Source organism: Artemia franciscana, chromosome 8 (genome assembly GCF_032884065.1).
Source record: "Artemia franciscana chromosome 8, ASM3288406v1, whole genome shotgun sequence".
NCBI lineage: Eukaryota > Metazoa > Arthropoda > Branchiopoda > Anostraca > Artemiidae > Artemia > Artemia franciscana.
Window position 1 is genome coordinate 45,859,520 of NC_088870.1, and position 14,084 is coordinate 45,873,603.

The following is a 14,084-nucleotide window of genomic DNA, read 5'->3' on the forward strand; positions in this document are numbered from 1 at the left end:
TCACAAGCGCCATATGAGCTCTTAGCTCTTGTTGTTTTTGTCGCTGTTAGATTTATTGAATTAGTAGGCTCAAGTGAACCTATTGAATGGAATAAAGAATTGAAAGGAATAAAGAACAATTGACTGAGAAAAAATAAATAACAGAATATAATCAGAACAATAGTGAACTTTTTTGCTATAAGACAGTGGAATGCGAACTTTTAGTGGATATCTCGACCCAAGGACAATCCTCAGCAAAACCGACGAAAAACAGAAGAAACTGATATTAAAATACGATAATTAAAACAAAAGTCTTCATAAAAAATAAAGTTCAACTCAGACTGGTGGAACTTGCCTGAAGTAATGATGCTACAACTGTTTTAAAAAGACTTCAGTTTTAATGATTGAATTTTATTGTGAATTTCTTTTGTATTTTTTCATTTATTTACTGTTTTTTTTCATTTATTACTGAGAGCAGCCCTTGGATATATGGTCGAAATATTCATTTAAAGTTTGCATTTCACTGTCATATAGAAAAAAAAAAATCTCTTTTGTTCTACTTGTATTTTGTTATTTATGATGGAAAGGCAGCTTAGTCTTCTTTGTTGTTTACCTAAAAAGAAAAAACATATTCGAGAGAAGTATAATTTTGAAAAAAACTTGATTGCAGCCAATAAAATGAATTATTATTTATCCTTCCTTATGCGTTCGTTTTATAGATCTGCCTGACGAATTTATACATCAACCTTGGAAATGTCCACCGTCCATTCTTCGTCGATACGGAATCACATTAGGTGTGACGTACCCGAATAGAATAATAGTTGACTTGCATGAAGCCAGAGAACAAAGCTTACGGGACGTAACTCTAGTAAGTTAATATTATATTTAAGTGTATGTATTATACATAATATGATAATATGTGGGTAAGTTCCTGTGCTAAGTGGCTAGGTTGTGTTACGTTAAGCTAAGTAAGTAAGTTGGCTAAGTTAAAAAATCCATAAAATCATCATAATACTCGTCTAAAATCATCCCAGTCAACATAATCAAATTATTTGAAAACTAAAAATTTTAAATTAACAACTGTGATTGAAAAAAAAACAACAAAAACAAAACAAGCTCGGCTTTTTATTGTGTTTTATGGACGTTTATTCGCCCTGTATTCTCCTTTTGCAGTGAGGATGGCTGAGCGGAGGTCTAGAATGAAAAAATGGTATTTTTATTCTTTTTTTTTCACTGGCTATGAATTACCTGAATTACCACTGACTTTAAGGAAAGGATCGCTGTTTTCTTAAGTAGAAAAGCTTGGAACCTTAAAACGATATTATCATTCTAATTATTATGGTCCAAAACCCTTAACTAGGGGTTTTCAAGAACTCCTCCTTTATATCCCTCTTCCAAGCCCCCTTAATAAGCCGCACAATTAAAGTACATACACCAATGTATCACATCATATTATTAAAGCAGTGGTTCTGTTAATACAGCGTTGGACTTCAAACTAGAGTGTGTTACGTTCAATTCCTGCTTGCTTTTTTTTTCAATCACGGTTTTCGTAATTTCTGATTGCCTTGAAATTGTTTGCTGGTTATATAAAATTCAAACTGAAAGAAATGAATTCAGCTTGTGTCATTTAACTATGTAAGCCTATGCATCTTAACTTCATTTTTTTCTTTTTTTTTTAGTATTTTTGATTTAAAGACTATGTGGGTGTTATAACGACTGCCCGCATATATCTTATCAGAGGTGACAACTTATTAGGATAGTTATAATCATAATAGATTAATCTAGTCTTGTCTGGCTTGAATTTAGCGCCCTCTTATAGATAGTCCTGCCTTTATCCTTCATTTAATCTTTGCATAGGGTGACTGGTGCAGCTAATGACCATTTCTCCATGCTCACTGATCACTGTTTTCTCTATGCTTTTGATCACTGTTTCTCTATGCTTGATTTTCAGTACTGAATTTTTATGCTAGAAAATCTTAGATTTTATGCGAAGATCTTGAATTTAAGCCTTAAATTTTACCATTTAAAAGGTAAAATTACCTTTTAAATTATCATTTAAAATTTTAACATTTTAAGTTATATTTCTCCTGGAAATATAGTAAATTATATAAGTAATAAGTAAATTTAATTAATAAGTAAATTTAATTAATAAGTAAATTAAATTTATATTTATTAATAATTTATTAATATAAATTATTAATATTAAATATAAATTAAATTTATATTTAATTAAATTTATTAATAAGTAAATTAAATAAGTAAATTTAATTAATAAGTAATAAGTAAATAATATTTATATAAGTAATAAGTAAATTTGTGACAATCGTGCTGATTTAACTTTCGACAAAAGGACAAAATACTGATATTATGTAATTAATTAATTTCAGATTAATCCATTCACAAAGCCAGAATTGTGATGTAACATAGACTTTAAAAGGTTCCAAACTCGCTAAAGAAAAAATTAAGAAAATTACCGTTTTTTCGGAGATTTTTAGCCAATATTCAACTATTTTGAATCTAAAAACATATTTGGATCTCAGTCATAGAATGATATCAAAATTGTTCTCTTTCTTTGATGTACTCAACTGTATGAGAGTAGGAAAACAAAATACCAAAAATTGTCTTTTTTCAAAAAACTTTAACAAATGTTCAACGCAGACTATTTGGATCTAAAAAACGTGTTTGAATCTTAGCTATGGAATCATGTCAACATTATTGACCTTATTTGCTATACTAAACCATAGGGGATTAGAAAAATAAAATACAAAAGATTCTAAAAAATGTATATGAATCTCAGCTATGAAATTGTAGTAATATTATTCTTTCTCTTCGATGCAATAAACACTAGGAGAGCATTAAAATTAAATGTCAAAATTGCCTTTTTTCACAAAAATTTCACCGAAATTCAACGTATTTTGAATCTGAAAAATGTATTTGGATCTCGGCTATAAAATTCTGTTTTCATGCGTCATGCATAGCTAGTATGCTCTCAGAACGTATTTATAGCAACTTAGTCTCTTTATTTGATACACTAAACCATAGGAGAGTAGAAAAATTATATTTTTAAAATTGAGCTTTTTTTTAAAATTTATAACGAAAATTCAATATATTTTGTATCTGAAAAACATGTTTTAATCTTAGCCATTGAATGGTAGCAAAATTATTGACTCTTTGGTGTACTAAATCATAGGAGAGTAGAAAAACAAAATACCTAAAATTCCCCTTTTTTTCAAATATTTTTAACCAAAATCCATCGTATTTCGAGTCTATAAAACCTATCTGAATCTCAACTATGGATTTATAGCTAAATTATTCTGTTTCTTTTCTGTAGTAAACCATAGAAAACTAGAAAATAAAATTCCAAAGTTGTCTTAAAAAAAAACAACCAAGATTCAACGTATTTTGAGTCTAAAAAAATGTATTTGACTCTCAGCTATGGAATTATAGCAAAATTGTTCTCTTTATTTGATGTATTATACCATAGGACAGTAAAAAAACAATATTCCTAAAATTGTCGTTTTTCAAAAAAGTTTGACCAAGATTCAACGAGTTTTAAGTCTAAAAAACATATTTGAATCTCAGCTATGGAATTATAGCAAAATTATTCTCTTTTTAATTTACGCACTAAACTATAGGAGAATAGAAAAATAATATACCTAAATTTGCCCTTTTTTCAAAAAATCTTAACCAAAATTCAATGTATTGTGAATCTTAAAAACTTATTTGAATCTCAGTTATGGAATTATATAAAAATTATTCTCTTTCTTTAATGTACTTAACCATAGGAGAAAAAAAAATTATATTTCAAAAATTACCGTTTCTTCAACACATTTTAACTAAAATTCAATTTATTTGAATCGTAAAAACTTATTGGAATCTCAGTTATGGAATTGTAGCAAAATTATTCACTTTGTAAGATGTAGTAAACTATAGGAGAGTTGAAAAAAAAATGCCAGAATTGCCTTCTTTTCAAAAGTTTTTAACCCAAATTCAAATTCTTTGAATCTCTGCTATGGAATTATAATATAATCATTCTCTTTCTTTGATTTACTAAACCATACGAGAATAGAAAAATGAAAACGAAAATTGCCTTTTTTTCGAAAATTTTTAACACAAATTCAACTTATTTGAATCTCAGTTATGGAAGTATAATAAAATTATTCTCTTTCTTTGATGTACTAAACCATACAAGAATAGAAAAATAAAATGCGAAAATTGTCTTTTCTTCAAACATTTTAAACCCAAATTCAACGTATTTTGAATCTAAAAAACGTGTTTGAATCTCATCTATGGAGATATAGCAAAACTATTCTCTTTCTCTGATTTATTGCACTTTTAAATTTATTTTTTTACCAAAATTCAATGTATCTTGTATCTAAAAAATATATTTGAATCTTTGCTCAAATTATTGATTTTCTTGGTGTACTAAACCATAGGAGAGTAGAACAACAATATACCTAGAATCGCCCGTTTTCAAAGATTTTAACCAAAATCCAGCCTATTTGGAGTCCAAAAAATGTATTCGAATCTCAACTATGGAATTATAATAAAATTATTCTCTTTCTTTGATGTACTAAACCATCTGAGGGTATAAAAATAAAATGCAAAAATTGCCTTTTTTCAAAAATATTTTTACCTAAATTCAACGTGTTTTGGATCTAAAAAACGTATTTGAATCTCATCTATGGAGATATAGTAAAATTATTCTCTTTCTTTGATTTACTAAACCACAGGAGAGTAGGAAAATAATATATTTAAAATTGCCCTTTTCTTAAAAAAATTTTAACCAAAATTCAACGTATTTTATATCTAAAAAATATATTTGAATGTTTGCTCAAACTATTGATTTTCTTCTATGTACTAAACCATCGGAGAGTAGAATAACAATATACCTGAAATTGCCCTTTTTTCAAAGATTTTTATCTAAAATCTAGCGTACTTGAAGTTCATAAAACGTATTTGAATCTCAGCTATGGAACTAAACTAAAATTATTCTCTTTCTTTGATGTACTAAACCATAGGAGTGTAGAAAATAAAATGCGAAAATCGCCTTTTTTCAATAATTTTAATCCAATTTCAACGTATTTTGAATAAAAAAACGTATTTTGATTTCAGCTATGGAAATATAGCAAAATTATTCTGTTTCTTTGATGTACTAAACCATAGGAGAGTAGAAAAATAAAATGTCAAAATTGCCTTTTTCCAAAAATTTTAACCAAAATTCAACGTGTTTTGAATCTAAAGAATGTATTTGAATCTCAGCTGTGGAATTATGGCAAAAGTATTCTTTTTGTTTGATGTAATAAACCAGTGTTCGGAGAACTTATTAGCCAAAGAACCAAATATGAACATTACAATCATTTTAGAAAAAAAAACATTGGGAGCCAAATCTGCTTTGTTTAGTAAACTTTTATTGAGCTAAGTAAGTAGTTTGCCAGATAAAGCTAAATTTCATGCCTAATAAGTTGTACACTCACTAAATAAGTAGTACATCAAATACAAATAAATTTCGTGCTTAAATAATGAAAGATACATTTTTTTTACTGAAAGTAAAGAGCAACATTAAAACTCAAAACGAACACAAATTATTCTGCATATGAATTGACCCCCCCCCCTCCTGAGTTCCGTTCTCTTTAGGCTAAAGTTTTTAGCAGTTTTGAGAAAACTTCCTATTCTAATTAAATGGTCCTTGTGTTTCAGGACCCGAGCTTAAAAAAAACTGGGACAAACAGTCAAATTTTAGCATAAAGGTATAGTGGAGTCTGGCAATCTTTTCATATACGAAATAGTTTCTGATCGTTTTGAGTTTTGATGTTGCTCCTTGCTTTCAGTTAAAAAAAAGTTTTTTTTTTATTTAATTTCTGATCGTTCTTCAAATAATTCAGGAGAATCTGGCTCACCCTCCATGATAAATTCTATACTTCCGTTTGAAATAGATTTTCATTTCTAGATCACTCCGGAAATCCCCTCTTCCGTGGAGTTTTTTCCTGGAAATCCAAACCCGCTGAAAATAGCCCCGGATAATTCCCTAGTAACATCTGAAAATGCAAAATTAAGTTGAAAACGAGAAAATAAGACACATAAAAAAGAATTTTGTTTAGGAATCCTGTCAAATACCCCCAGTGTAAAATTTCCCCTCGAAAATCCGCCCCCGGAAATTTGCCTCCACGAAAAATTATCTCTGTGAAAAATCCCCCCCCCTCAGAAAATTAATGCCGTCGGTAAATGTCTGTGTGGTTACCTATAACTAATACTATATGGTAACAAATGGAAAATTTCATGACTTACAGACCTTTCCCCAAGGGTTTTGGGTGGTCATGTTATTCCTAAAGGCATAGTTATTGTTCAATTGTGCCGAAAAAATCGCTGCCTCAAAATTGGATTGGACGACTTCGAGGAAAAAGGGGTTGGGAGGGGTACAGTTTCCCTCTAAATCTTTTCTTCATTTAAAAAAAGCAATAGAACTTTTAATTTTGTTTGAATGAGCTCTTCTTGATATTTTAGGACTATTGGCTCGATGCGATCACCCCCTGAAAAAAAAAAGAAAACATGCATCCGTGACATTTCTTTTGGCCAAAAATACAAATTTCACATTTTTGAAGATGGGACCTTAAAACCTCTTTAATAGGGTTCTCAGATGTGTTAAATCTGATGGTTTGATTTTCATCAATATTTCTTAATCTTTAAGGGATGTTTTCATAATATTCCTCATGTCAGGCTTGTAGCTTTTGGGGAGTAATACTAAACTTGATTGAACTTCATATATTTGGAATCAGTGCAATAATCCAGTTCTTTGGATACATCTATTGATATCAAAATTCCTTTTTTTTAAGGTTTCGGTTTTTATTGAGCCGCGTTGTTCCTTACTTACAGTTCGTTACCACGACCTGATAAATAATTATCAATATGAACAGTGTGCTTGCATCTCCTTAGAAAGTTTGAGTCAGTAGCTGCTTACTTTTTAGTCAGGTTTGTATGTTGTTGTTTTTAATTTTAGGGTTGATTCTAAGTTCTCATCAATAAGACGACTTATCAGTTTACTCTTGATAGTGTTCATGCTTGAGAAATGCTGTTCACATATGTAAGCAGCACCGAAAAGGGAAAGAACAACAAACTCGAACTTTTTCAGGTGACCATAAGAGTCAGAAACACTACTAATATATAGAATTATCATGACTTCCTTCTCCAGGTCATTCAAAGCAGACCGCGTGTTTGTGAACTAAGATCATGTTTTTCTGCTTCGATATTCCCAATTCAATAGAAAGATGTTCAAATTTAGAAAGCCATATCTCCTGGTTTTTTAAATCCAGCAATTGCATTTCAAAGCTACCAACGACAATTTCAAAGTAGAAAATTTTAACTCAGTTATCGTAGCATTAAGAGAATTTTTAACAGATGTTAAAATTGTTCTGCAGTTTTTAAATTCCTGAAACCTGCTGATAATTGCTTCCCTACTTGACTTGTCTTACTGCTCCTGTTGGTGGTCCAGCGTAAAGAGAGAAGCCACTCGTTGCCTCCAATCCAGACGGTTCTGAGCTAGCATGATACTGAGACAGTAGACGTGACCTCTATTATGAAATAATATGAAAAAAACTTCGTTTTCTTAAAGAGTTAAAGAGGCTGTGTCCCAAAGTCGAACCTTAAAACGTACAGGAATTAGAAGAGGCAGTTGGGGGACTGCCGCCCCCCCAAACCCCCAGCTTTTAAAGACTCTTTTGTACAGGTTTTTTTGTGGGGGGACTTCATTGTTACTAATTACTAGTTTCGGCGCAATGGTTCTCCTGTCCTCTTGTGTTTAACATTTTTCTAAGTTATTCCATTATTCATTCATTTCAATTTTTTGTTAATTAAAAGAGGGCCTTTCCGAAGCCAAGAGCGGGGGGTTAGCAAAAAACAAAAAACCTGTACAAAAGAGTCTTTAAAAGCTGGGGGTTTGGGGGGGCTGAGAATGACCGAAATGTTTCTTTTGCTCATAAGAAGCTAATATTCTGTTATCTCTCAATTGATAAGCTGTCCAGGTGTTATCAAAATTATACACTTTTATTTTGATGTTGTGAAAAAAAACCGCCCGTAAGGGACTTGAACCCTTGACCCGAGGATTAAAAGTCCCACGCTCTACCGACTGAGCTAATCACTTGCATGTGTGTAAATATAACTTCTCAATAACTTTTAAAAATTTCAAATTAACATGGGCTCTTATGGAGAGAAATGCGTTAATTAAGTAGCTAATGCGTGGTTTCTGGAAAACAGGGAAGGAGTTATCGGATCGAGCTCAAATTTCGCGGATAAGCTCCTGGGCCGTAGAGGACCTTAACTTGTGAATTTCAGCCCGATCGGACAACGTTAAAAGGGGGGGGGGTGGAGGGTCGAAACTTTTGGGGGGTTAAGATTTTCCTACGAAACTTTCCAGGAAAATTACTCGGAGAATTCCGCATCGAATGAGTCTTCGTACACCCAGATCCGATGTCGGATTTGACCTGTAGGCGTCTAGGAAAAAAAAGAAAATGAATTTTAAGTGGCTATGCGTGGTTTCTGGAAAACAGGGAAGGAGTTATCGGATCGAGCTGAAATTCCGCGGATAAGCTCCTGGGCCCTAGGGGACCTTAACTTGTGAATTTCAGCCCGATCGGACAACGTTAAAGGGGGGCTGGGGTTGACGGGTCGAAACTTTCGGCCAGATTTTCCCCATGAAGGAAAAGTTGGAGGGGGATGAAATTTTGCAGGTTTCTTAGTTGGAGCTCGGGCTACGAAATGTATCCCTCCCCATCCCTCTGCGACCACTGGAACCGAAGATCGCTTAACATTGTCGTGTGTCGCCTCTTTATAGAGGCACGAGTGTGCCTCCTTGATCAATGTTTTGGATCTACTGATTGTCTGTTAGTTCCCGATAGTGAACGCCCTTCTCAAGGACGCATGCTTTAGTTTCTGTAAAAAGAGACGCGAAACGTTCTAAAACGTTCCTGCTTGATAACCAACGTATCTTGTTATGAAGCAGAAGGTCAGTGCACTCACTTATTATTCCGAAGAAAAATTCTTTAGATTGGCGATGATTAAGAGCCTTAGCTAAAACGGAGCTGATAATGGTAATCACTAATTCCATAACCTCACACATTTCGTCCGGAAGTGTTTGCGACAAAGCGCTTCTTGATGAATGATACAATAGTAAACAAGTATATCGTGACAAATATTTTCTTTCAAGGCAGTAACAAACCCTTTTCTTACGCCGTCTTCGTCGTAATTTTATCGAGGGGAATGTGATGTTTGTCCAGATACTTTGCGATATCTTTGCAGCATTTGCGATATCTTAACCGTGTGTCTTATCTTTGAGTGGCAGTAATCCTAAAAATTCTTCATTAGGCCCTGAACGAGACATAAATCTGCCAAAAGTTAAACTTGCGTTGCATCATTATAATCACAAGAATCAATTTCACATCTTCGATATGCTGGGTGGTTAAATTCGAATTTTTTTTTAATTTTTCTATGTTTAATGGTTTTGGTAGAGAATGGTAACTCTAGTTCTTTTCAAAATATCTGCTTTGTTCTTAAAATCCCAAAATAGCTCTTCAGATGCATTTATATAACAATTTCTTATCTATTAAGCCGTCTGTATACAGTTTCCCCCTCTTAGCAATCTCTAGGCTAATAACAAACCATGCCATATTAATATTACTGGAAGATTAAGCTATTAAACACAGAAGTTGACAACTCGTGACTCTTCTAAAGTTCCTCCACTGCTTTCTTCCCTGCATCACCGATAGGATACAGAATACAAATTCTGCAAATGGAAGATTGCATCCAGTTATTAAAAACAGAGTTTGACAACTCGTGACTCTTCTGAAGTTCCTCAGTTGCTTTCTTCCTTGCATCACCGGTATGATATTCAGTGCTAAATGACGCGTGCTTTCTTGTAAAGTGTCTCTCTAAATTTGACTTTTTGATATGCGCAAAATTATTTTTTTTTAATACAATTATATTAGTAAATGAGCCGTTCAGTGCACAAATTGATTAACTCCATTTTTCGAAATATCTCAAATTGAAGTGTTAAAAGAATTTGGTGTATTCACAACTTTTTATATTTTTAAACTTTTAAAAGATCTTTTAGAAAATGGAGTTAATCAGTTGTTCTTATGTTACTGCACTGAATCTCTCATCTGTAACTGCACTAAAAACTAAACTGCACTGCACTAAAAAAAATCCATTATCAATAACAAAACTTTTAATATGACCAAAAATTTAGAAAAACGTCCAACATTTGGACGAATAGAAGTTATTGAAAAATTTATTACAAATTTGGCATCGGAACCACAAACATGCATAGCAGGTGTAGTAAAATCTTACAAAAATATACGTAGGATGTAGATAACTTCGAAGACCACGCTGCCTTTCCATGACGAAAGTATAACAGTTCAAAATAGGGATGAAACCTTTTAATCAACAGTGAACAGATATAAACTTTTTAACTGGATATTTCAAACACATACAGTGTTCATCGAAATAAGAACACCAACAATATAAAATAAGAGCAATAAGCTATATGTAATTAGTTTATTGGGTATTAATTTTGTTTTTTTCATTGATGTCTTTTAGTTTTACTGCTGATGATGAACACTGTATATGTGTTCGAAATATCCAGTTAAAATTTTATATCTGTTCACTATTGATTAAAAGGTTTCATCCCTAATTTGAACTGTTATATAGGATGTGCAGCTAGATTGAAAAGTACAACACCTTTTTAATTAGACAGGACAACGACAGACACGGTTGATAAGATAAAACTGTTCACGCTGCCACTGCTGGTCTGTCATGCGAATTGTACCCCACTACTTTAGAAAAAGTATGTGCGCTCATGTTTGTGTTACCTTTGTATCACACCAGAGTACGCCGAAAATATACGAACAGTTTCAGCGGGTTACTTGCACATGGTTTCTGTTTACGTTTACGAAAATTAATAAAATTAAGCTCGATGCTCGTTATGTATTTTTACAACAGTATAAATTTTAATTATCTATCCATCTTTTAATTTGAACAAAAAATTATACATGATCTCAATGTATAGAAGATTTTTAATTTATAAGAATAAGATGTAATATTTTTTCTTAGTAATTTTTTTTATTAAAATATTATTGCGCCTGTGTGGATATTAGTGCCAGAGCCACGCTTAAGGAGCCCAAGAGCCACATGCGGCTCTGTACCCGCATTTTGCCGGCCACTGTATTAAACCACGGGAGAGTTGAAAAATAATATACCGAAAATTACACTTTTTTTTAAAAATTTCTAACCAAAATTCAATGTATTTTGAATCTAAAAAATATATTTGAATCTCAGATATGGAATTATAGTAAAATTATTCTCTTACTGATGTAATAAACCGTAGGAGAGCAGAAAAATAAAATACAAAAATTGCCTTTTTTCAAAAAATTTTGACCAAATTTCAGTGTATTTTGAATCTAAAAAACTTAAAATAGATCGTTATTATCGACTGTTATTCTTAAAGCTTCATTTGACTGAGTTGATTCATCTGAAACTTCATTAATTTAATATATGCGGAGACCCACTATTATGGGAGAGGTCAGTAGATTATTTTGTATGTATATGAACGGAAGGGGAGTGGGAGGCTCCCTCAGGTCAGTATGGATACAAATAATTACTTAACTGCTCTTTATTTGGAGGAATTTATATGAAGGACTCTCTTCAATACTAGACGTGGCTTTATGTAAATTTTTTGGTGTAAGAAAGATTGCAACATTAAAACTGAAAAAAAGAACAGAAATTATACTAAAGATATGGGTTGTCGCTCCCCCCTCCCCCAACAGCAGTTCTTTTCCCTAAAGTTTAATTCCTTGTTGCACTTTAGCGAATGGAAGGGCTCTTTTGTCTAAAGACAAATTAAACTTTATACTAAAGAATATTAGTATTGAGGGTTTTTGTAAGAACACAGTTTTTAATGCAATATTAAAGGCAAGCATAAAATCTCAAAGAAAAACATTACAAAAATTGTATAAGTGGGTTGCCATATCTTTATTCTCTTCACGTTGAGTTTTTCCTATTTGAACTTTAATATTTATGTGTATAACAAGTAAACCCAAAACAGCGCATTCAATATCAAGATATTTAAAAAATTGAAACTTTAGTTTAATAGGTGTGGATCTAAGAAGGACTTTAGTCTCCCACATTTATTGAAAATATTACATATCTAATAACCACTGTATCAAAAATTAAATAAAACAAAATTTATCTTTTTCCGTTAAAAGTAGAGAGTTGTGTTAGAAATTAATACAAACAGTGCTAAACATAGGGGATTACTACCCCTCAATCCCACCCCCTGCCACCACTTTTAATCCTGAAGTCTAACTATCACTCTCCAAAAAGCATTGTAGAATGAGACAAGCGTAGTCAGCTTGTGATGTCATCAGGGTTGCCACCATGGTCAGTTCCAAAAGTCCTACAATTACCCAAATTTGCATGCTACACGGCGATTTTTGGTGCAATACTAAAAAATTGACATTTTTAGTGTTAAAATAGTGCTAAAATAGTACTTTCGTACTATTTTAGCACTATTTTAGCAACCAAGAGCACGTGCTACAGTACTACACAATAGGAAGTAGTGTTAAAATAGCACTTTCGGGCTACAAGTGACAACCTTAGATGACACGTGTTTCAGCTTTGGATGCGTAACTGAAATATCCAGTTTTGAAATGTTTTTATTTGTCCTGTCTGGAGAAGCTCTATTACATAAAATAATATTTTTTCATTAATTGAAAATTAGTGTGGTTCATTGCAAGTTTTTGTCAAATGCTTTAGAAATTTCATCAAAAGCATGGAATACATGCTTCCCCGGAAAACATTTATTCTGTCAAATGCAGGATGTCTGCAGTGATACAAAATAGCTTTCTTGGGAATTGCTTTAGAATATACGGTTTTTCACTGCTTTAAAGAACAGAGGGACTTTATTCTACGATAGACCAAGAAAAATAGTTGAAGATATGCAACCCCTAGAAGACATAAGACCTCAACCTAAAAATTAACAATCTTTAAACGGGTATTATTGAAAATTATACAATTATTCTAGTCATGAGGATGTTTTATAGTACCAAGGACATTGATTGAAAGCATTTTTTGCCCCTAGACCTATCTTTGGTCTATTCATTCTTGAAAACTGGGCATTTCTAAGATCTTTCTTTTTTGTTGTTTAAAAGGTAAAAGTAATTAAGGCAGTATGACAGTTTTGTCGGTGTTGTCACGCTGAACCATGAAAATGAATAAGCAAAAGGAAATAGTTAAATTTTTTTTATCAAAATCTAACACACCATTTTTGATCAAAATCTTTGAGTCATTCAAACTTCCTGTCAATCACCGTCAACGCTCGACTCAGCGTCAAACAGGCTCTTAGACGGTCAATCATGGTTGAGTCAATCCATTGACGGATGCTTTTGATCAAAATGATTGACCGTATAGGGTCTCCTTTATGATGATTCCTAGTTTTTGGGAGCAGAAGGATTTCACTTTGCTGAGGTGTTCGGCGCACGTGAGATCCGACAAGAAGTGAACTCCAAGAAGGCGTAGTCTGTCAACTCCTTTTATTGCCTCTCCCTTGAACAAGAAATCAAGGCGATCTTTCACATTCCGCGGCTTTGAAATCAAGAAATATCTTGCTTTTGATGCATTGAAACTGACAAGCCACTTATCTTCTCACAGCTTAATTTTTTTAATTCGACCTGAAGCACCTTATGGGGATTTCTGGGATCTTCCTCATTCGCGACAGATATCTTTATCGTCGTGTCATCAGCAAAGTGGTGAGGTTTTTTCTCAATGAAATCTCCTAGATCGCTTGTGAACACCGGGAAAAGAGTCGGCCCAAGAAAATTTTTTTTGGGGTACTCCAGCTATGATCGTGCATTCTTTTGAAATGAAGCAGTCAAGGACGACCTTTGTGGATCGCTGGCGAAGGAAATCAGCAACCCCTTTGAATACAAGACTATCAGCTCTATATGCTTCTAACTTGCGTAGAAGGCTCCCGTGCCATACGTGATATAAGGCTTTTGCAATGTCAAAGGAGATAAGGCGAACGTTCTGTCTCTGAGACTTGAGCTCGACCCACTCTTGGT

The 14,084-nt window shown here is 32.8% G+C and overlaps 1 protein-coding gene across 3 annotated transcripts in view; it reads left to right on the forward strand.

Moving 5' to 3' along the window:
* The window catches only part of LOC136030488 (deoxyribodipyrimidine photo-lyase-like), a 126,757-nt gene that overhangs the window by 90,635 nt on the left and 22,038 nt on the right, over positions 1-14,084 (forward strand). For 2 of the 3 annotated variants that reach the window (XM_065709508.1, XM_065709507.1), the window contains exon 7: positions 699-847. In XM_065709508.1, coding sequence (XP_065565580.1) covers positions 699-847 — 149 coding nt within the window. Of the gene's footprint in view, positions 1-698; positions 848-6,812; positions 6,949-14,084 lie in introns of all 3 variants that reach the window. The other variant, XM_065709509.1, reaches the window with a different exon arrangement.